At 36.2% G+C, this 24,722-nt stretch overlaps 1 protein-coding gene across 1 annotated transcript; it reads left to right on the top strand.

The window, feature by feature from the left end:
• Positions 1 to 3,172: 3,172 nt before the first annotated feature.
• Pex2 (peroxin 2) lies at positions 3,173 to 17,346 on the top strand. Its single transcript, XM_069849305.1, has 6 exons — positions 3,173 to 3,523; positions 4,443 to 4,583; positions 8,210 to 8,389; positions 11,963 to 12,166; positions 15,181 to 15,384; positions 16,944 to 17,346. The coding sequence occupies exons 1-6, from the start codon at positions 3,485 to 3,487 to the stop codon at positions 17,040 to 17,042; spliced, it is 867 nt and encodes a 288-aa protein (XP_069705406.1). The 5' UTR covers positions 3,173 to 3,484; the 3' UTR covers positions 17,043 to 17,346.
• Positions 17,347 to 24,722: the final 7,376 nt, after the last annotated feature.

Genomic DNA, 24,722 nt, shown 5'->3' with positions numbered 1-24,722 from the left:
AACTAAGAAAAATAGTACATAAGATAGAGTAGGCCTACCAGTGGCGGCTCCTGCATATTTCTCAAGAGGAGGAAAGAAATTAACAGCACTAAATGACACCTTCTTGAATGAAACATGCTACAAATTAGCCTACATGCATACATGTAAGACCAGGTAGTGTTGGGGTTGGCCTTCCCTTCTGTATAGCAATAATCTGTTCTTGTAAACTGAGTTTCCTAAATTGTCCAAAATATATTATGATTTCACTTCCATTCATTGTTGAATAACTGCACAAATTAACAATTACAAGGAAATTCACAACCTCGTAGCATTTTTCGAGCACACTACAGTATCACACGTGTTGGAAGAGACTAGCTACTAACTCGTAACCGGAACCGTTTTACGGAAATGGAAATGGGAAATAATCTGAGGAAAGCGAGAACACTGCACCCACCCACGTGGTCTGTGTTGCCACATGTACATTTTACAAGTTCAGTTTCACATACTTTTGAAGAATGTCAGTTCTTTTAAAGTCATACTATCATTATTGTTCAAAGCTGCCGGTGGCCGATTAATTTTTTATGTTAAAAATGATGTAGTTTGGAGTACCTACTTTCAGTTTCAAATACATTTGTACAAAACTGACAACTTGGTTGTTGCCCTGTCTAGTAAACAATGAATAGAAGTGAATTTCAGGGTCCAACTACGTGAAACTACTTCCTCTTTGTTTTACATAAACCCGACTTTAACTTTCAAATATCCACGAAAGTTTCAAACCATGAATAGTAGCCTATATAAAGTGCAATGAATAATATTTTTGATTTATAATTAAAAAAAAAAGTTTACATGGTGTCTTTCATAGCGTTGCGTTAAAACTGTTTTTGTTGTGTCTCCTCCTAGATGTGTTACAGTCTGGTTGAATGCAACATCGTTAGGTGGCAGCGGTAGCGAGATTGCTGCACTACCAGTCGGTTTCTATTTCCCGCCCATGACTGATTCAGAGGAGGATCTCCTCCCTCTCCGTTCATTTACTTGCTTTAAAACTCTGCTTCTTTCTCTGGCCGCTAGTGCGCTGTTGTCTATGTGTGTTAACTGCAGTAGAGGAGGAATGGAGTGCCTTTCCTCTACACAGACAATCTCACCGTTTTCTACAGCACATGATTGCGCGTCGTTTAAAACTCGATCAACTGAGTTTTTCTTATAGCTATGAACTTAAAAATTATCGAATCTTCCTCGAATTTCAAGGCACATATTTTATTTGGTATTTACTTTCAAAAGAAGAAAATGTGAGGAGGACGTTCCTCCCTTCCCTCCCCCGAGGAACCGCCACTGAGGCCTACATAGGAGTAGTAGATAGTATTAAACATTTGGCTGAGGTGAGTACTGTACCTGGAAAGCAGGAATATAACAGGACCATCATTAACGAATAAGGTGCAAAATGTGTGTAACTTGACAACAGTAAACATACACACAAATATATTATTATGATTTTAATAATTATTTTTTATTAAAATAATATTAATGTAGGCCTACCTATGTAAGTAAGTTTTTATACAGAAAAAAAATCTGTATTATTTTTCAGTGTAATGTGTTAAAATGTAGACTAGGTCGTTTAATAGAAATGTTAATCCAGATGTGTCTTTCTCTTCTTTTGAAATTAATTATACCAGAATCTCGTTATTTAAGTACTGAAGATTTTTAGAAGAAAAAAAAAACTCTCCTGGCTTCCAAAGCTACACACAATTGATCGAGAGATTGGTGAAGATAGTCAGCGATACCTAAGCTACAGTTTCTGATGATAAAGAGAAATGCTTTTATCAGGTTCACACTGGATACAAGAAAGTAACTACAATCCTGTAAGAAGGCACATTATTTTTCACGAGAGCAAAGCAAATATAAAAATAGAATAAATAATAAACACAAATAATAATAGGTGAGTGGGTGGATGAATGGATGGATAGATGGATGGAATTCGTTAGCAGATATGTTCCTGTGGTGAGTTCTGAGTTGATGCAGCCTGTGATATATGTACCTTATGTTTTGCATTTCTGGCATCTGCTGGATCTTAAAAAAAAAAAAAAAATACTCCTTTTCTTTTAATAATAAATCTGTCAATAATAAATCATAGCAGCAGAGGTGTATGCAAAATTTTGTCATGATTAAAATTGGTTACAATTTACATTATCGGTATTTTAAATTTTGTGTATTATTATCATCATCATCATCATGTTACAGTCTATCTATTAATATTATTCTGTGTTGTAAAAGAACATATTCATGAATATCCTTATAAAATCTTTGAAACGTAATTTTTTCACAGCCAACCAATTTTTAACAAATTTTAACTAGTGTTTTGTATAATAAAAAATGCTCGTGTGATTATTACACTTACACAATAATTATATATATATTTTTTTTTTCTCGTACAGAGGAGGGACCCAAGGGCTTGCATTGCAGCCTGAGGCTTGTTGTGCTTACCACTCCTATTCAATGAACGATGGGTAGCCAAACGGCTATGCTCTTGTACAAGTACAGCATGCCATACCGTAAACTTAATCTGGGCTATGGTATGGATGATAAGTGAATTAATGATGGCGAAATGAGTCCGAGGTCCAACGCCGAATGATACCCAGCAATTCTGCTTCAATTGGTTGAGGCAAAACCCCAAAGTTCAGAGGGAGAGGTTTTCAAACCCGGTATGCTCCCCCCCTCCCCCCTTGCGTATGCCCCCTTGCATAGCAGTTTGTATCATGCGAAGGCCTGCAAATATATATGCTAGAAAAAAAGCCTTTGCAGCTCTGTTAAAAATGCTTTTAGGAGGTCATATTTTTTGCGCGAAATAACACCATTGTACAATTCTTGCAAACCGTTAAATTTTAATTTTTTTTGTTGGCCCCATTGCTAATCCTCTCAGCTTGAACCTGATAGAGTTGGCGACTTTGTTGCTGAGTAGCGTACCACAATGTATTGTGTCGCCAATTCAGAGTATTTCGCGCTAGATCCGATGGTTTTTTTCCGTACTAGTTTAGTGTGATCAAATTTTTAGCACTCAGATCGGCAAAGTAGCATCATTTTACATTGACAATGTAATAATTTAGTGATGTCTGCACTGTTTGATAGCGGATTTTTAAGAATTGAGTTGGCGACACTGGACTGTGGTATGGGCATGGGGGGGGGGGACAGGGCACAGTGACAGTCTGTTATGGCTGAGTGGTGAATGGGGGTTACTGTATCCGTTTCGTTGAAGCGTGAATAATAGTAGAGTTTAGTACAAGTTATTGTATAAAATTTCAGTGATTCTTATAATAGGCCTATATACAATAATTATACTTTATATTTTTTCAGTAAGAAGAAGCAGCAGCATTCACCGGTGTTCTGTGTTCTATTATATCCTAACAGTATAGACTCAGATGATTTCAATTACATAGGCCTAGCAGAAATGTAGAGAGGTGTAAAATTGAAAACGAAAGTAAGTTGTAGAGATGTTAATAGCGATAGGGCGAACATGGAATCAAATGAAAGATACGTACCAAGAGTTACACAGGTTAGTAAAGATGACATTAATGAAACACGGCCTACCGCAAGTTTATTAGTCAATGGAACTTGGATGTCTCCCTCCCATACTACACTCGGGAGAGAAAACTTACTTAAATCATTGAAACCTTTCCACATTCCTTAGCCTCACGTCATTTAAATATCCCCTCAACTAACCCACCAACCTTGTCATATATCTCGGCCAAATTGGGAGACGAGTCGTCATTAATCTTATGAAACTTACTCAGTGACAATAAAAAAAGGTAAAGGTATCCCCATAACATGCCATGAAGGCACTTGGGGGGGGGGCACGGAGGTAGAGCCCCATGCTTTCCATGACCTCGGTACTAGAATGAGGTGGTGTGGTCGGCACCACGCTCTGACCGTCTTTTACCCCCGGGAAAGACCCGGTACTCAATTTTATAGGAGGCTGAGTGAACCTCGGGGCCGTTCTGAAAGTTTGGCAACGAGAAAAAATTCTGTCACCACCTGGGATCGAACCCCGGACCTACTCAGTGACAGTACAAAAAATAATTTTTCAGGAGAAAGAAAGAAAAAATTAGGTATTAGTAGGCCTACACTGATTCTCGATGATATTATTGATGTCCATCGTATTCACTAATGTTTTTTTACTGAAGTATCTAATTTTCTTACGTAGGCCTATTGATATCCAATTACTTTTTTCTTCCTCATGAAAAAAAAAATATGCTCTGTAGGCCTACTGTCACGTAGGAGATTTCATAAAATCAACGATGATGTAGGCTATATGGCCAATGTAATGTTGTATATGACCATTACTATTTAGAATGTAAGCATAAATGTTTCCATTTGGAAAGGCAGAAAATCAACAGCCATAAAGGAAAAGTGTTTTCTAATTTAAGTTGTATTATACAGTATATATATATATATATATTTTTTTTTTTTTTCAGTTGGATGCTGTTGAACTGGATGATGAGATTGTGAATATTCTGAAAAGTCAAGTAACCAATGTTTCTAGATACACGACAGCTGGATTTCTTGGTAGATGGGAAGCAGAAATTGATGCACTCCTGAGATTCATTGTTTGGAAGGTTGGTGTGCGTGTACATAAATGTTATAAGTGAGTAATTGGATTAATTAACTGCTGGACTGTTTCCTTATTACTACTCCTAGAAACAAGTTGAGCCCTTTTTATAACTTTGAATGAGGTAATTTATCAATTGACACGATTAAAGTTTGATTCTTGCACCTCCTGTTAGTTTAATAATGTCATGCAGATGACTCGTAGATTTCCATAATAGGCCGGCCTACTATGTGTTTTACAGCATTAAGTTTTATAACATGTTACCGTGATATTCCTGAGTGTAGTTTATTTTCGTGAAATCATTTGCTGTGCATTCAGATAAGAAGATTAGACATTTGTCTGCATTTGCTCACAGAAGTCAAGTAATTTTTTGTAATCTCAAAAGTAGGAGCGGCACCGGGGGGGTGCAAGAGACGGCTTGTGCACCCCTTCTGGAATCCCCGTACCCCCTTCAGCACCCCTTCCAAATAATCTATAATGTAATCTTAGTATCTTAGCATTTATTCATGTATAGACATAAGCTTATGATGATGATGATGATGATGATGATGAATTAAATGTAATTTTAAGTTAAGAGAAATTTCTTCAAAGTATTTAAATTTTATGCTTGGTTAAAGAAGTGTTATTTGGTATAGGTATTCCATTGAGCCTATACTCTTCTGAAGTTTTATTGTCGATCTTTCAAAATAAGTTATAACTGTTGTACATTGTTCAATATTTAAAATGTTTCGTTAAAAATCTGATGTGTTATTTCTTTCAGTTCTCATCTATCTAAGACCACTCTAAAGCAGGCGTCTCAAGGCCAACACATAAAAGTTGCTACACAGAGCAAATGTAGATAGCGTAGTCAGCTGAAGAGATAAGCACAATACCCGAAGATAGCCGATCGTTGATTTATGTTACAAGCATGAGTGAGCTAAGTTGTAACTGTTGCAGGAGAAATTCTACAACGCGGCACTTTTGAGTTGTACTGTCAAAATAGACTGTTGTTTTCGGAAGGAATAATAATAATAATAATAATAATAATAATAATAATAAATGTATTTTCTAATTATATATTATGAGTAAAAAGAAGACATCTGAAGCATGAAGAACCATACATGTTACGTAATTATTTGAGCACAAGGAACTGGCTACCCTATCCCATTATCTCCTGGCCTAGTTGCCTCATAAGTGGTGCCTTTTTGATATCACATGTGAGGTTCAGACCTGTCTTCGGACAGTTGACTAAAAAACAAAATACTTCATTTCTAGTCAGTGGTTTTTGGTATCTCTCTTTTTTAAGTTCATACTATATTTAATAAAATAAAATTCAATTAAATTACAATTATAACTTGTTGATTGTTAAGGTACGTATCCTTATGATATGTCCTCTCAAATTATCTCCTCAAGTCCTTCAGTACTTCATTATATTTGTTATACTGGTCTTGATTCAAATTAGGTAATAATTTTAGATTAATAAAGTGGTAACAGTTATCCACTGAAACTTGCAATTCCCACAATTTCGCTTTCCCTGTGAAAGCTTTTGTTTGTTCATACATTTGCTGTAATAAGGACATTCTTTCCTCGGAGATGGAGACAAAATCGTAGCGGTTACAGATGTCTATTCAAACATCGCGGTCAATGACATCATCCAGAGATACACGAACTGCTCCCGCATCTTGTTCCACTCCTACATTAAAAAAAAGAGAGAGAGGAGGAAGTGCTCAGAGAAGGCCCTATTGAGACGTCTGCTCTAAAGAATAATGTATAACTTCTAACAATTAAATAATAGATAGGTAGCATATTGTATATTGCAAGAAAGAACAGCCACTGGTGTAGCTCAGACAGTAGTGTGTTTGCTTGCTGTCTGAAGCTGCGTTCAGGCACAGTTTCGATTTGCACCTTATGAGGTTTTCCACAAACTAACATGTAAGCACATGGTGAATCCTCGGCCTTATCTCACCAAATGCCATTGATGCTTCGAGATCATAGATATCCCTGGTTACTATGCATTGCCATACATGACCCACTACAACCGCACCAGTTGATGTCAAATGTTATTCAGAAAATCACGAACTTCTTTCCCTCAATGAGCTGGTGCTCCATCCTGCTGCAACACCATGTCCATGTGGTATTCCTTTTGCAGCTGTGTACAAAGAACGAAAGTGATTCATTCTGAGGACCGCATACTGCCTTAACACGTTTCATGTAATAAGGGTGAGATTTAGGTAATATGACGCATGTAGCATAGCCATATATGCTGACATGATCATCCATACATACTCAGATTTAGCTTCTAGACTTATAGTTCACAAAGAAGTCGTAATTATTTATTTATTTATTTATCTAAACAATAACAGCTCCCTGTATTAACGGGCTGCCACAAAGACAGAGCATATTGAGCAATAGGCAGTTGGAAGTATAAATAATATACATATGTTTAAGTTGAAGGGAGTCTTACAACAACGACAAGAAATGACTGAATAAATAAGTAGCTACTAATTAATTAGTTGAAGATCATTGTTGACCGTAGAGATGGTTGTATAAATACTGATTCTCTCAGAACTGCAAGAACGATGTCATCATTTGCCTTCCTCTGTAGGCCGAAACGTTGCCAGGTCTGGAAGAAGAAACCGGGAATAGTTCCGTGCGCTCCAACCATAAGGCCTATTACTTCAATTTGTTGTAGACCATATTTGTCCATGAAATATGGAACGGTACGTACATAGATGTCGTTTTTTTCCCTATTTACATCTTCAGGTTGGCTCTTTTGTTTTTCAAATCTAACGGTGGGATCGATGATGTAGTCATTGTTATTTAGCGGGATGGCAATCATATCTATTCTTGTACTGCCATTGTCTGCCAGTCCGTGAACTTCTTCGAACACTTGAAAATTTATTGATCTAAACTGTTCGGCGATCATCGAACGAATTCTATGGTGTCGTGAGTTACGGAGTACTTCACCATACCGACAAGAGCCCAGGACATGTGCAAGTGTTTCTGGCTCTCTGTGGCATCGCCGACAGAGGATGTTGTCCCGAGTCCTGCCCGGAAGGGAACGTACGGAAGACACGTGTGCAGTCATTTTAATAGCTTCGTGCCACTCGCTAGAGGTTAGGCCTTCACGATGTCGTATCCAGGAATTCGCCGGAGTAAACTCGCTGTATAGCTCTACACCAAGACCTTTCTGAGGTAGCTTAGCTCACGCCTCTAATTCCTTTTCTCGCAGTTTTTTCCTCATACGTCGAGCGTCATACAAACTGGTTCGTGGGTCTTTAATTACGTCAGATGTCTCGGTTAACTGCAAAGATTTGATGCATTCGGTGCTTTCAATAAAGAGATCTCGAGTGGCTGTGACGTAGGGATTGGCTGACAGTGCGAGGACGCGACAAGTATTGGCGTGCTGAAGATGGGCTTCCCACTCTGCTTTGAAGAGACCAAGACCTTTACACTTCATATCTGAATCAATCATATGGTCTGGCGTGTCCGTTAGGAGCTGTAGAATTTGTTTGAGGGCACTTCTGATAAGTTTATCAGTTTGTGTCACTCCTGATATAATTTTTGTAGCGATTTTGTGTATTCCCAAACAGAACAGACTGTAAGTCATTCAATCAGTAAATTAAATATATGTATCACTTTATATTGTTTCAGTTATCGGTGGATAAAGTGTATAGCACTTTTGGTCAGCAGCTTTTGAGTGTCAGATATGGAGGGAAATACAATAAAAGGAAGGTCTACCTTTTCGCATTACTAACAATTGGTTCGAAGTACCTGAAGCAGCGCTCACATGAAATTTCAACTTCTACAAGAGATGCCAGTCTGTCTGAAAAAGTAAGAATAAAAATTTCTTTTGTTATTGTTTTGTTTTGAAAATGAATCTTCCATATTTAGTAAGTTTGTGGAAAGACAGGTTCTACTATGCTTTACTTACTACATGAGTGGCTATTCTTATGTGCTATCATCTGTGCCTGCATGTGCACTTTTGATATCATATCATCACCTTTTAAACGAAGAGACGTAACAAAGTATATTTTAGAAATGTGCTGGTTTTGTAGTTTACATATAAAGGTAAATTATATACCTTTGACTTACATCTCTTCGTGTAGAAGGCTACGATATGTTATCTTTCAACATTTAGGTGGTAGATGAAATCTGAAGTAGAATTAGGTTAGCCTAGAGCCCTTCAGCATCAAAGGGCATCAAGTTCTGAATCTAATAATGTCAGCTCTCAATGGGAGAATATAATTTTGAGATCACAGATGTTTTTTTTTTTTTCGAATGTAAGTTAATAATGTAAAGCAGCATAGACAACTTAATAATAATAATAATAATAATAATAATAATAATAATAATAATTTATTTCCTTCTATGACATATAGCTGACATATATATAACACCCGAAAGAGCTGAAGCTCATGCCCGGTGGAGTTGTTCACATTGACATTTGGTCTGCTAATTTTTTTTATATTTCAGCACATGCTATCAGAAACATCTGGTGTAATTCGTACAGTTGCTTCAGTGTTTCTGTTCTTGAGATGACGTAAATCTCTGATTTACTCATTATACACAATATTTTTCGCCAGTTCCCAAAAGAAGAAGTCCAATGTGTCAGGTCTGGACTTCTCTGTGGCCACGGTATTGGACCATTTCGCCCATTTCTGAATAGAATCCTGCATATATGACATCACTGGATGTACAGAAATGTTGCCTTCCATAGTGCACTTGTATGTGCCAAAGTTCAATGGCGTTTGTCGGGCATTGCATATATGCAATTGATTTAAGTCTGTTGTGATCTACTGAAAAGGTTAAACTCATTCATGAGTTACGTAACTTAGTACAAGCTATTGTGTTTTTTCTTTTCTTAATTGTGTGAGGACACTGAAGGGATTACTCATTCGTGTATAGTGTAGTGCAAGATATTGTGTTTTTTCTGATTGAGAACACTGTAGCAATTACTCTTTCGTGCATAGTGTAGTGAAAGCTATTGTTTGAGAACACTCAAGGGATTACACATTCATGCATAGTGTAGTGCAAGCTATTGTGCTTTTTGTAATTCTTTGAGAATGGTGTATAGCATATTGCAGCATGTTTTTGTAGTTTTAAATTATACAAAAAGTGTAAGAAAATATCCGACAAATAATTTCGAATGTTTTGCAAGCAGAGATTAGAAAATCGAGTTTTTCAGAACAATCTTTGGAGACTTCAGAAATGTATTGAAGCAAAAGGAGGGCACTTTGAACATCCTCTTGTGATTAAGTTGCACTTGTATTCATTCTTAAGTTGCTCACAAACATTTACTCACTAACCAGGTTTTAGAAACTAAAGTTAGTATCATAGAAATTATAGCTGATTTAGCAGTAACTGGAAGGCATATAACAGAAAATTCCGCTGTGTTCACTATGTGAGGGAAGCATCATATTATGTATGGAGCAGTGCTGTCATGGAGGCCATACATCATATGGGAACCTACAATTTTTTTAATTAATTGTATGGGGAAAAGAAAATCTTATCTGTATTGAACCATATGACATATGGTTGCCTAAGTTTTGTACGCGGAGATCTGTACAGATCTTAGATCATCTCTTGCTGTTCCTAATGTATTTTGTTTGATGTTCATAAACAAAAATTTTCCACCTTTGCAGCACTGGAATCCAGAATTATATAAAATAATGATTGAAAAACAGGAAGTCCTGCAAATACACACTCAAAGATTCATCGAGACAAGTGTGCATCTACGGTAGTGTTACTTGTGTATTCTTTAAATCAAACTTGTTGTATAATTAAAAAATGTAAAGCAAAACAATTCCTTTACCTCGTCTTTAATATTAAAAAAATCATTAAATGACAGTCGGAGAGATAGAGAAGAATAAAATACATTTCAAGGAAGAAAACAAGGGGTGGGGCGTATGGCAAAGAAAAAATTACCATGACTGCACTTGTATGGAGGACTCTGTATTTGAGTTGCTGATTTCAACAGTACCATTTGCATAATAGCTAGTGCTCCTATCATTGTGACATACACAAACAAGCACAACTCCACAATTCATTCTCGGTCAGAGGTTTGCTATCTCTTTATATATAAAACCTTCCAAACCTTAGGAAAATTGAAATACTGTCAAGTTATAAATAAGAAACTTAAAAGCATATTCTTACTTACTTACTGGCTTTTAAGGAACCCGGAGGTTCATTGCCGCCCTCACATAAGCCCGCCATCGGTCCCTATCCTGAGCAAGATCAATCCATTCTCTATCATCATATCCCACCTCCCTTAAATCCATTTTTGTATTATCTTCCCATCTACGTCTCGGCCTCCCTAGAGGTCTTTTTCTCTCTGGCCTCCCAACTAACACTCTATATGCATTTCTGGATTCGCCCATATATGCTACATGCCCTGCCCATCTCAAACGTCTGGATTTAATGTTCCTAATTATGTCAGGTGAAGAATACAATGCTTGCAGTTCTGTGTTGTGTAACTTTCTCCATTCTCCTGTAACTTCATCCCTCTTAGCCCCAAATATTTTCCTGAGAACCTTATTCTCAAACATCTTAACCTATGTTCCTCTCTCAACGTGAGAGTCAAAGTTTCACGACCATAAAGAACAACCGGTAATATAATTGTTTTATAAATTCTAATTTTCAGATTTTTGGACAGCAGACTGGATGATAAAAGCTTCTCAACTGAATAATAACAGGCATTTCCCATATTTATTCTGTGTTTAATTTCCTCCCCGAGTATCATTTATATTTGTTACTGTTGCTCCAAGATATTTGAACTTCTCCATCTCTTCGAAAGATAAATTTCCAATTTTTATATTGCCATTTCGCACACCATTCCCGTCACGAGACATAATCATATACTTTGTCTTTTCAGGATTTACTTCCAAACCTATTTCTTTACTTGCTTCCAGTAAAATCCTCGTGTTTTCCCTAATCATTTGTGGATTTACTCCTAACATATTCACGTCATCCGCATAGACAAGCAGCTGATGTACTTAAAAGCATATAGTGCTGAAAAAAATATAGTATACAGGTAAAGTTTATTACATGTGATCATAGGTATAGTTTGTGCAACACACTTATTTCTCCTCTGCAATGTAATAGAAATAATGACAATGACTATTACTATTATTATTATTATTATTATTATTATTATTTCTAGTTACGAAAGCAGCTATAACGGCTGGGAGGATCATCGTGTTAACCACACGATATCTCCATTCTGGTTGGATGATCGTCCACCTCTGCTTCGGCATGTGGATGTGAGGCCAGCAGCCTCACATCCACAGCTGGTTGGTTGGTCCTTCATGGGCTGTCGTGCCTCGGATTATTATTATTATTATTATTATTATTATTATTATTATTATTATTATTATTATTATTATAACTGCTATACTTTGGTTTCAGGTGAAACTTGTGTTTCATTGGGCAGATATTACCATTCAAGTTGCAAGTTTGATAAACTTATTGGTATTCCTGACGGAAGGAAAATACCCACAGTTAGTGGATCGAATATTGAGACTTCAACCTGTATCTATAGCTCCTCCAGGCCGAGATCGTAGTGTTGGTTACAATTATATGACTCGGGAACTTCTGTGGCACGGATTCATTGTAAGTTGAATATATTCCTTACTGTACGCTTTATATTATGAATGAATATTCATAGTGACTATCATAAACTAATGCTAACCTTCGAAAGATGCTGATTTTACAGTTTTCGAACACGTGTTTGTTGTTATTGTACACTGTTTTACGCTGCTTACATTTAAGGCAGAATGGAAAAATTTTATATTTAGAACTTATTTGCCATACTACTTTTTCTGCAGCAGCACCACAATTAGTAAAAGTTATTTGGTGTTTATCTGGAATTAATCCTTGTTCGTTGCACCAATTTACACTACTTTCGTCCACCGGCACGGCTCAGTTGGTTAAGGCACTTGCCTGCCACTGAAGTTGCGCTTGGGCGCGGGTTCGATCCCAGCTTGGGCTGATTACCTGATTGGGTTTTTTCCGAGGTTTTCCCCAACCGTAAGGTGAATGCCAGATAATCTACGGCGAATCCTTGACCTCATCTCGCCAAATACCATTTTTTGCTATCATCAATCTCATTGACGCTAAATAACCTAGTAGTTGATACAGCGTCGTTAAATAACTAAAAAAATAATACTACTTTCGTTATCTCTGTCGATGGTTTTGCATAATTCGCGGAAGTTTATGGTTTTCTGTGATGCGTCAGGTACATGTATATTTGATGTACTGGCCATTATAAGATTAATAAAATACTAAATGGAGTAGTCAAAAGTGAATCTATTTAATGTACGTATATAAGACAATTGATAGTGGATAAGTGGAGTAACGCCATCTTTCGGATATTTATTAAATTACTTTTTTATATAATACAAGTTAAATAGTTTGTGATCTATTTGTTATATTTTAATGTAAGAAAATTAGTAGCAAACTAATGAATTCAGTTTCATTATATAATAACAGAGTTGTATATTTAATGCGTTTGGAAGTATTTTATGTTAATTGTGTCTAAGTATAATTTTTAAGTGGTTGTTTATCAACGAACTCGTAGCATAATGGCTATGATGGTGGTTTACTACACAAAAGGTTCTAGGATCGAATTCCGGCATATTCGAAGGTAAGTTATGTATTTCAATTTAATATGAAGTGGTTTGTAGAATAGAATAAACTAGATAGATGGTGAAAGATAGAAGTAGAAAAAATATATGAAAAAGAGGAGGGTAGTGAAGTGATGTAGGGTGGGAGAAGGAAAAGAGGGAGTAGTGAGGGTGTCGACTTTATTCATAATTTCAAGTATTAGCATCCTGCGCGATGTCATATGAGCCGTTCAGTGCAAAAGTGGTGAAGTCAAAATTGGGTAATGAGGTTTAAAGTAAAAATTCTGTAAAATACAGTGCAAAGAATAGCAATTAATATGTCCTTCTTGCTATCCACTGACTACTAATAGTTTAAATAAATTGAATATTAATTGCTACTTTGCGCTGTATTTTACAGAATGTTTACTTTAACCCTCATTACCCATTTTTGACTTACACCACTTCTGCTCTGAACGGCTCATATATTGCATCATCGTTCTCCAATTGATCCAGAAAAATAGTGACTAGATCTTGGATTTTACCCACAGTTCCAATTATTTGCTTTGTAAAATGAGTTCTCTGCTCCTTCCCTCTCGTATACACAAACAAAATATGTTGTTGTTGTTTTCTAATGCCAGGCGTTTGACAATAAAGTCATTTGACCTCTTGCACTCCAATATTTTTCAAAGATATTGTCATGGTTAGCCACTGACGCACAGATTTTGAGATGTTCTGAATCCATTTCTTGATTTGAGTTGCACAATGGACAGTTAGGAGACTGATATAGAGAAAATATGCAAGTTGTAGCCGATTTAAATGAACAACATATTTTAAAGTTTTGGTGGCTACTTCATTCAGACACAACCCCCAGAATGTCTGGAGGACCACACCTGCTGTTGGTCGACGGGTCCACTGGACCTAGTTGGGAGATCTTGTTGATCACCAGCTTTCCCTCCTTAAGCCACTGGAGGACGATTTTAGTGCCATAGCAGGTCAGCACTAGAAACAGAAAAGTAGGAAGGGTAGGAAGGAAAGTGAAATGAACCCCCTAGGCCTCGAATGCTCTAATGCTGTCGGGGTCGAAGAAAGTAAGAGTTCAGTCAGAGGACTGGATAGGAAAGGGTAAAGAGGGAATTAGGTATTGAATAGAGGAAAATTATACCAAATTCGGTCAATAACTCATCAAGCTGACCAGTGCTAATTGATGAGTAGCCCCTCCCTTTAGTTCAGCTTGTAAAATTATACTATGAAAGAGTAATGGAACGGAGAAAAATTCTCTCCAGCGCCAGGATTTGAACCCGGGTTTTCAGCTCTACGTGCTGAAGCTTTATCCACTAAGCCATACTGGATACCACCGTGGCGTTGGACAGAATCGTCTCAAATTAAGCTCCAACTCTTGGGTTCCCTCTAGTGGCCGCCCTCTGCACTACGTCATAGATGTCTATGAACGTAGGACCGAAGTCCGCACATGTGCTGAGGTGCACTCGTTATGAGTGACTAGTTGGCCGGGATCCGATGGAGTAAGTGCCATCTTAAATCACGAAGTGATTTACGCATATCATATATTATTTTAATGTACCGAAGTACATATGATATTTCCATGCAGATATTCTGCGTCATCATACTGTGAAAGAGTAATGGCACGGAGAAAAATTCTCGCTGGCGCCGGGATTTGAACCTGGGTTTTCAGCTCTACATGCTGATGCTTTATCCACTAAGCCACACTGGATGTACTTCGGTACATTAAAATAATATATTGTAAAATTATGCTTACTAACAGCTGCACCACGGGAAGGTAGGGATGGGACATTGGGTATTTGTCCAGGTTGGTTCCTTAAGGCCTTCAATGGGAAGGATTAATGGCTCTCCCCCCTGTATTGGACAAATACCGTTTTGCAGCCACAAACAAAATATACAAATGCATAGAAGTCTGGTATTTAGGTATGGTCATGTATGATTACAAGAATATACAAATGCTCTTGCAGATATTTTTTAATATTCATTATCTTAAACTGTTTGCAGGAACTTCTTGTATTTGCAGTGCCCCTTGTGAATTATCATGTTTTGAAACGAAGGGTCACAAATCTTTTCTCGTGGAAGAAAGCAAACAGTGACAAGAAGAAAGCCAATTTTACCTCAAGCACGAAATGTGCTGAATGTAATGAGAATCCAGTCCTTCCACATCACTTTGGTTGTGGTCATATATTTTGCTTCTACTGCGTCAAGGTTAGTTACGCATTTGTCATTTTAATTATGTATATTTTTAAGTCTCTCCCTCTCTTTCTTTCACTCCCCTGTGTTTAGAGAGAGGAGAGAGAACTACGACACTCATTGAGTTCATTTTCAAACTGAACTTTCGTCCAGTATTTTATCTTGCTTTAATGGACAGTACAAACATACGACAGTATTAAACATATTCACATAACATTTCAGCTTCGTTTGTTTTCCATTATCTTTTTCCTGCAACGTCACTCAAAACTGATGTTTCATTTTGCAATCTAATTTCCAAGTACATGAAAGCCAGAATAATATCATTTAATTTTATCTAAAAGAATTTTGCCTCTCATACATCTACAGTAAAACCCCATTTTAATATTGCTCGTTTTCAAGGAATAATGTGTTAAGTCCCAGCGAAATTACCATAATTATTATGTAATTAATTCCCACTTTTAAGGCAATCCGATTTAAGGAAAACCCAGCTTTTAAGGAATACTTTTCAACTGAATTTTGTGATAATGAATTCCGAAATATCACCTCAACTTTCAATAATCGGAACAACTGGATAATACCCACAGCAGAGCAATGTCGATAGTTGACGTTACTCGCTGGCCACTAGTCACCAGGCCGTACCGAGCCGTGCCAAACAAAACACAATCGAAATGGTGGTAGTAAAATTCGCGACTATATTCTTAAATAATTCACTCAATTAGTCAAGTGCAAGACTTATGGCTTCTGTTGCATTCAAACAATTATAACAACGATAATTTGGTCCAGGGAGCATCCGTTTTTGATGCAAAGATAATTTGTTTGGCTTGTTTCTTAAATAAAATTACGAAATGGCGTTCCTGTGCTTAACATTTAATAAAAAAAAAAAAAAGAAAGAAATATAGCAAAACTGTTTTGTCTCGAGACTCTCATCTAAGTCACGTAATAGGTCACGTAATCTACTTCAATATATTTGCGCAAATATATCTTGTAGCTAACAGTGGTGCTATCTCTCAGTAATGTTCAGAACGAAGGAGGTAGAGAGAGAAAAGAAACAAATTTCTCCCTCCAATGATGCCACACACCAACGTCGTGTTCTTATGTTGGCAAGATTGTGTATTTACTTAAATTTGGTGCTAAACGTAATGGCATGGTTCAAAGGTACCGTGGGAATTCTCCAGTTTAGCGCAATAATCAATAATACCAGCATATTCGATAGTGCATCTCAGTCAATAGTAATGTAGCGCCATTATTCTTTATAGTTTTTTATGGTCTGACACAGAGTGGTTGCTTTGCTTGCTTTTCTTGTGTGGATCCTATTTCCAAGTTTGTTTTTTGTATGTTTATGCATCGGTATAATGGTGAATATATGGAAGAAATTAACTATCGAACAGAAAGTGAAAATAATAAGGGATGTCGATGCTAATTCTCAAATAACACTATCGTATATGGCAAGGAAACATGATTTGCCGACTATTTCATTATGAGGAATAATGAGGAAGAAAAAAACTTTTGCTTATAGTCGTCGCCAAAGAACTCAATTGTATTCATATTATTTGTTGTTCTTTCTTCCTTGACAGGCAAATATCCTTGCAGATGAAAAGTATGAATGTCCTCTTTGTGGAAGCTCTGCTGCAGATGCGTCAGTTACACCATTCCTGTTGAAGCCTGAACTATAATCTAGAAGTCTACCAAAAGGTAGCCTCTTGTGCGTTTAGGCAAAGTAGACAAATAGCAGAAAAACGGAAACGTGTAAGAATAGCATCTAAAAATAAGTTTGTGAGATGTTATTCTTTTAGTAAGCACTGTATTATTTGTTGTAATATGAAATTTAAATAAAGACTGGGTAGATAAAATAAAAAGTTGTTACATCTTGCATAAATATATATTTCTACAGTTATATATTTTTTATTGATCTTTTTTAAATATGCAAGTTAAACTGTAATTTGTTAATGTACACAGAAATAAAAGTATTCAATATTTCGAAGACAATTCCTGATTATCCAAGGAAAAGTATCCTTGTAGCCTATCCTTTCGATTACTCACAGGACAAAATTGGAATTATTTCTTCACACTTTGTCTGTTTTGCAATCTTCAGAAAGAAGTGGATCACATCCTCTTCAGCAATATCCAGCCCTTTCCTCTAAACCCAGTGTGTGTGAGAAATATTGGAGAGGAAGAGAGTTAATTGCTTTATTGCCAAGAACTCGTGTTTTGAAGACTTTAAGTAAAAATAAAATTGAAGTGCCATTTTCAGAGTTTAGAGGAAAAGTGTCATAATATGCATTGAAGCTATTGGCACATACATGTTTTGCCATCTAGAATGTCTTAAATGATAACGGAACGAATCCGAACTTTGATTTTGATTATTATTTTGTTATACCAGTGAAAACACATTTTTTACGAAAATATACCTAGATATTTATAATGGTACTCATTTCATATTGGAGTTAAATGGCAAGTTGTAGCCGATTTAAGTGAACACCATATTTTAACGTTTTGGTGGCTACTTCATTCACACACAACCCCCAGAATGTCTGGAGGACCACACCTGCTGTTGGTCGACGGGTCCATTGGACCTAGCTGGGAGATCTTGTTGATCACCAGCTTTCCCTCCTTAAGCCACTGGAGGACGATTTTAGTGCCATAGCAGGTCAGCACTAGGAACAGAAAAGTAGAAAGGGGAGGAAGGAAAGGGAAATGAACCCCTAGACCTCGAATGCTCTAATGCTGTCAGGATCGAAGAAAGTAAGAGTTCAGTCAGAAGACTGGATAGGAAAGGGTAAAGAGGGAATTAGGTATTGGATAGAGGAAAATTATACCAAATTCAGTCATTAACTCATCAAGCTGACCAGTGCTAATGGATGAGTAGCCCCACCCTCTAGTTCAGCTCGTAAAATTATGCTTACTAACAGCTGCACCACGGGAAGGTAGGGATGGGACATTGGGTATTTGTCCAGGTTGGTTCCTTAAAGCCTTCAATGGGAAGGATTAATGGCTCTCCCCCCCCCCCCTGTATCCGACAGATACCCTTTTGCAGCCTAATCGTCTCTAAACACACACCTTCATCTCAAACAGCAGAAATAATTAAAATGCTCTCTCAATTATTATCACTCAATAAAAGAATTGTACTCCCATTGTGGAATCCTGGGAAACGAGAATGCGGATGCTTTAGCAAAGAAGGGCAGCACTGCTACTTACAGACCTGTTACTTATTCTACGTATTGCTCTGTGAAGAGATTTATTAAATCTACATACTTAGACTTTAACAAACAAAATTTGATAACTCAATCCCAAGGGGAAAAATGGAACTCTCTGCATCAAAATCCACAGTTAATTCCCGATTTACCACGAAAATCGTCTGTAGCTGCATTTAGATTGGCAACAGGCCATGATTGTTTGGCCAAACACCTGCATAGAATTGGAATATATCAGTCCCCTAACTGCCCATTGTGCAACTCAAACCAAGAAATGGATTCGGAACACCTCAAAATCTGTGCTTCAGTGGCTAGTCATGATAATATCTTTGAAAAATATTGGAGTGCAAGAGGTCAAATGACTTTATTGTCAAACGCCTGGCATTAGAAAACAACAACAACTTATTTATAATAATTTCAGTGCCCCAGACAATTCTCTGAATATTCCCAACTTGTAGGAATTTCTTTTCTTCATGTACATTAACGTGCAATGTTTATATATGTTGATTTCACTTTCAAACGTACAGTAGACAGTGTGTTCCTTTACAACTGCCAATGTGTCACATTTAGAATAGGTGTTTGTTCTTAGATTTCCAGTTTTATGTTTACCAATTTGCATGCACAATTGCACACTTACCAGGATAGTTTCATCATCATCATCATCATTTGTACATCAAGTATTAGATCCTAGTGCAGACGTCTCAATAGGGCCTTCTCAGAGCACTTCCTCCTCTTTCTCTTTTTTAATGTAAGAGTGGAACAAGATGCAGGAGCAGTTCGTGTATCTCCGGATGACGTCGTTGACCATGACGTTTGAATAGACATCTGTAACCACTACAATGTAACAGTCAGTCATTGTGTCCATGACCGAGGAAAGAATGTTTTTATTACCGCAAATGTATGAAGAAATAAAAGCTTTCATAGGGAAAGCAAAATTGTGGGAGACGCAAGTTTCAATGGGTAACTGTTACCACTTTATTAATCTAAAATTGTTATCTAATTTGAATCAAGACCAGCGTAACAAACATAATGATGTACTGAAGGACTTGAGAAAAGAATTTGAGACCAGATTTAAGATTTGAATAGTTCTAATTTAAAATAATTGCTTGTGAATTTCTAAGATGTTTAGGTTATTTTTAATTATTGAAAAGATTGCGAAATATATTATTTAACTATTATTGTAATTTATATATTAATATTAGCATAACGTAAGAATACTTACTTTAACAACCAACAAGTTTAATTGTAATTTTATTATTATTTAATTGAATTTTATTTTATTAAATATAGTATAAATTTAAAAAAAAGAGCGATACCAAAAACCTTTACTAGAAATGAAATATTGTTATTGTTTGGTCAACTGTCCGAAGACAGGTCTGAACCTCACAGGTGATACCAACAAGGCACCACTTATGAGTCAACTAAGTCAGGAGATAATGGAGTAAGGTGGCCAGTTCCTTGTGCTTAAATAATAACGTAACATGTTCATGTTCTTCATGCTTCAGATGTCTTCTTTTTACTCATTGATAGTATATAATTAGAAAATAAATGTATTATTATTATTATTATTATTATTATTATTATTATAGCAAACTACTTAAGAAATTCCTTCCGAAAACAACCGTCTATTGTGACAGTACAACTCAAAAGTGCAGTTTGTGGAATTTCTCCCGTGACAGTTACAACTTAGCTCACTCATGCTTGTAACATTAATCAGCGATCGACTATCTTCGGGTATTGCGCTTATCTCTTCAGTTGACTACATTATCTACACTTGCTCTCTGTAACAACTTTTATGTGTTGGCCTTGAGACACCTGCCCTAGTGGATCTGTTATGGTCTCCTGCCAACTCTTCATAGGACGTCCCAAATTCCTGTGACCTCATGGAGCATAAGAATCTGTTTAGGTATTCCGCTTGGAGACCTCTGTTTGATGTGTGATTTCCAGTTTGTACGGTATTGTTGAATGTTGGGTCCATGTTCTGATCTTGCATGATGTCAACATTCCTTCGATATTCGAGAAGAGAACAGCCTGCAATTCCCCTCATGAACCTCATCTCCATCATCGTCTATGTTTCTTCTCCAGCTTTCTGATGGTTCATGTCTCACTACCGTAGGTTAGAACAGGTCTAGCAATAACCTTATAGATTTGGTATCTGGTGTTTTTCTGTACTCGTGATGGTTTAAAGACTTGATTTATTACCCCAGTGACTTTAATTTTGATATTTTGTTTGTCATATCTTCTGTACTAAATGACATCTTGTAACCCAAGAAATTAAGAGTTGACTCGTTCAGTTACAGTGTTATTAATACAAATTTTACTTTGAATACGGTATTTCACATTGAAGACCATAACTGAAGTTCTTTCTGTAGAAATGCTAAGTTCAGAATCAGATAATTTGTTGTAGATTATGGCTGCAAGCTGGAGGTAATCTTCAGAGGTAGCAATTATAATTTGATATCTTCATACAGCATTGTGTTCAAATATGTGTTAGTAGACAGAACTAATCCTGCATGATGGTTTAACAGCATACCATCAAGTGGGGCAACATTAGCCAACTTTTACACTGCGCAGTGTAGTTCAAAGTAATGAGGAAACTTTAAACCCAGTGAACATATATCATAGTAATCAAGTCCTTAACGCGTCTTGAGCCAAAGTAACCCCAATTTTGGGTACCTGCATGTCACAAAAAGACAAAATAAATTAAAAAGATATTACAGTCATCTAGTTTCTTATTAATGTAATGAATAAATATATTACAGAAACTGAGTACAATATTGTGGGGGAGGGGGGGGGGAGATTTATGTTATCTGGCTGGCATACTCATTTCAGAGTGAAACAGATTACTGTATCAATCGAGGAACAAAAAAAAAAAACAAACCCATTTTTCCAATCATTTTTGGAAAACGTCCACAAAACTGTGCTCACCACCACTGTGTACAATTTTATTGCCGTTAGACATTTGGGAACAGGTGAGGAAAGTGTTTTGTCTTAAAGATTCTGTATCATACGCCTAGTGTAGTCTTCAATAAACCAATCATTTCCTGTCATGGGTTTATTCTTTTTGCGTCTCTTGATTGGCAATTTAAATGCTCTCTCCATGGGTTTTTCAATTTGAGTAATGTTATTCAGTGTAGTACAGTTGATACCAGTTTTGAAAAGTCTTGATAATAGACTGCTGGCATGGCCTCCACGCTCTCCCTACTTAACCCCTTGTGAGCTCTTTGTATGGGGTATGTGAAGGATTTAGTGTTTGTGCCACAAGTGTGTAGAATGAACAAACAATTGGAGAGAATCATTTGTAATGTTTATCTTTTAGATAAAGAAAAATGCTAGGCATTAGGCCAGAAACCAATAGTCGAAACGGCAAGGGCTGTAGGAATAATCGGCAAATTGTAAGTAAAATTAAATGGGAATAATATGTCCAAGTTAAAATAATAATACTTTGATATGCAGTTTGGTTTGGAGAGCTGTGTATAAATTTTATGAACGGGGAACTTTGTCAACAATGAAATGTTACATGTGAATTCCCCCAACGAAGAAAATAACCACACACTCAAAGAACTGTTGCTGAAATTTGGATTTAATTTTATTTTCGATAAAAGCCGGTCAAATATGGAGACCGCTAGAGTAGCATGTAGTCCAATGTACATACTCAATCAAAATTTGGCCACCTGAATTGTCCAAACATTTCTTACTGAACATGCGCAGTGTGTTGTAACTGGAACTCAGAAAATTCAGGTAGGCCAAATTTTGTTTCTGGGTCACAATTATTAGAATATTTTAATTTTAGAGTACCCATTATAATTAATATTATAGGTACTATAATAGTAGATGGCTCTGAGTAAAACGGCGAGGCTCTTTGGGGGGGGGGGAGGGGGCAGCAAGAAGCTTCCATGATCCTGGCGCGAGTAGAGTTGAGCTTAAACGATATTTTCAAGTATCTGTGACAACTGTGACTGTGACAATTAAATATCTGTGACTTTTATCTGTGATTTTGTCACACCGATATTTTATATCGCTAAGTAAGCACAATATGCATGAATTACACCGATATTTTGTCACACCGATAAAAACTAACAGGAAATATTGAAGAGCAGTGCAATGTGAATACGATTTCTCTATACACACCACACTTCAGTGGTTTATATGGGAAAATCCAACAAATAAATTATGTACATGTACCATTAACAAATAAATACTAATCTAACTGAACAGTAACATGTAAAAAGTTAACCTTATATACCAAGAGGTTATATCGTAGTTGATTGTAGATATGGAATCAGTTGATAATTTTTAATGTAGTTGGGTACGGAGAAATTGAGGTTATGTGATTATCCTAATCGTTTTAAAAATTGATCCTTTTTATTTTATATAATATAATCGATAAATTATTTTAAGTCGTGCATTAACATTATAATATTGAGTCAGAATAAAAATTAACGAAACATAAGTATTCGGAAAAACAATAGAAAATAATTACAGAACAAGATAGTTGTTCAGACAGGATATTACACACGATAAAGTATTGGTAACCAATGGTATTATTATTATTATTATTATTATTATTATTATTATTATTATTATTATTATTATTATTATTATTTAAATCGTGTAATCACTATATCATTTATAATAAGATGGTGAAACTAGCGCTGAAGTAGTTTCGGCAATTTCGGATGTGAAAATCATTGCATTTATAAGGGATTTTTTTGTGGAGAGACAGTTCCTCGGGTTAAACTAGCGCTGAGGTAGTTTCGGTGATTTCGGAAGTGAAAATCGTTGAATTTGATTGTTTGTGGAGATGCAGTTGATCGTATATCCAAGGCATAACAAAGCCTAAACTAACCAAACCTAACCTGTCACAGATTCGTATATGCAAGGTGTATAAGGGGAATACGAAGGAAACTACCTCAAGGTTAGTTTACCCAAATAAGTTTTATCTCGTTCGGTTTTAATTCTATAGGTGCTGTTGTCGGCTTGTGAGAAATGCTTCGAAAGTTCGGAAGAGCATAACGTTCAGTGACACGGAGTGAACTAACATGATTTACGTTTGATACCCCTTATTTTCTAATGTAATTAATTATCCCATTTATGTGTAAGTGTAGGTCTATTTTAAAAGTGTGCAAGGTCAATGAGAGCGATTTGTTGGAGCAGTGTCTGCTAGATGTCAGATCTTTTTGGAATTTATAAAATTGACAATTTTTGCTAACTACCCCATATTATTATATTTAAAAGTTGAAAATTACTTGCAAGTTGATGATTTTAACAATATCTAGATAAATATCACTAAATATCAAGTTTAGAACATTGATTAGGCCTATTTGGGTGAAATAACACCCCACACGAGTACCAATGTTAGGAAGCACTGTGCGATTTCCTAAGAGTTAATAACCATAAACAACATACCGGTAATGAACTTATTACAAATAATTTTATTTTAAGTTTAATTATTTTAATTAATGCTACCCTGCACTGTTTTTGTTAGAGCTATACATTAAAACTGGATCATACATAAATGAGAGCAGTACATGTAAAGTTATTAAAATAATGTGGGCTCCTGTAACTATTCTGTTTGTAATTAATAGTATAACTAAAAAAAATATTGTTACTGCGTAAAAATTGAGTGGAAAATACTTATACATTAATATATATTCACAGTAATATGAAAATGTGAAGCTCTCGGGGGAATATATAAAATATTTATAAAACATATATTCAGACTTAATATGAAAACAAAATGTCAGATTCATGATTATATTATTATAATGCCGCTAATAACTTTGCAACACATCATCACTTTGAAAAAAATAATATTGAATAAAATATCACGAAAAAATAATCAAATACCACCGCCCGATTGCTGTCATTGTCGCCAGATTGCTGTTATTGTATCATGCGCATGCGCAAACCCACGACGTAGAGGAGAAAATATCAGTCGCAGACGTTGCAATAGTCACAGAGTACTGAATACGGAGCAGATTTCGATAGCGATATTTTGTCACAGATATTTCGCGTCATCAGTCACAGGTTTATCTGTGACAAAAAAATACCTGTGACAAAATATCGGTTTGTGAAATATCGGCCATCTCTAGGCGCGAGACACACGTTAGAGATCTAGGCACAATCGAAGTGGCCGTGATACAAATGTGATCAGGCAGG

Source organism: Periplaneta americana, chromosome 16, assembly GCF_040183065.1.
Source record: "Periplaneta americana isolate PAMFEO1 chromosome 16, P.americana_PAMFEO1_priV1, whole genome shotgun sequence".
NCBI classification, from domain to species: domain Eukaryota; kingdom Metazoa; phylum Arthropoda; class Insecta; order Blattodea; family Blattidae; genus Periplaneta; species Periplaneta americana.
Note: the sequence above shows the minus strand (reverse complement) of the source record. Positions and strands in the feature narration are given on the sequence as shown.

Excerpts from the sequence above, each read along its gene's own strand:
- Pex2 (XM_069849305.1), top strand. The coding sequence starts at position 3,485 with ATGGAATCAAATGAAAGATACGTACCAAGAGTTACACAG. Across the intron at positions 3,524-4,442 it reads ACGTACCAAGAGTTACACAG|TTGGATGCTGTTGAACTGGA; the intron begins GTTAGTAAAGAT and ends TTTTTTTTTCAG. Across the intron at positions 8,390-11,962 it reads ATGCCAGTCTGTCTGAAAAA|GTGAAACTTGTGTTTCATTG; the intron begins GTAAGAATAAAA and ends CTTTGGTTTCAG.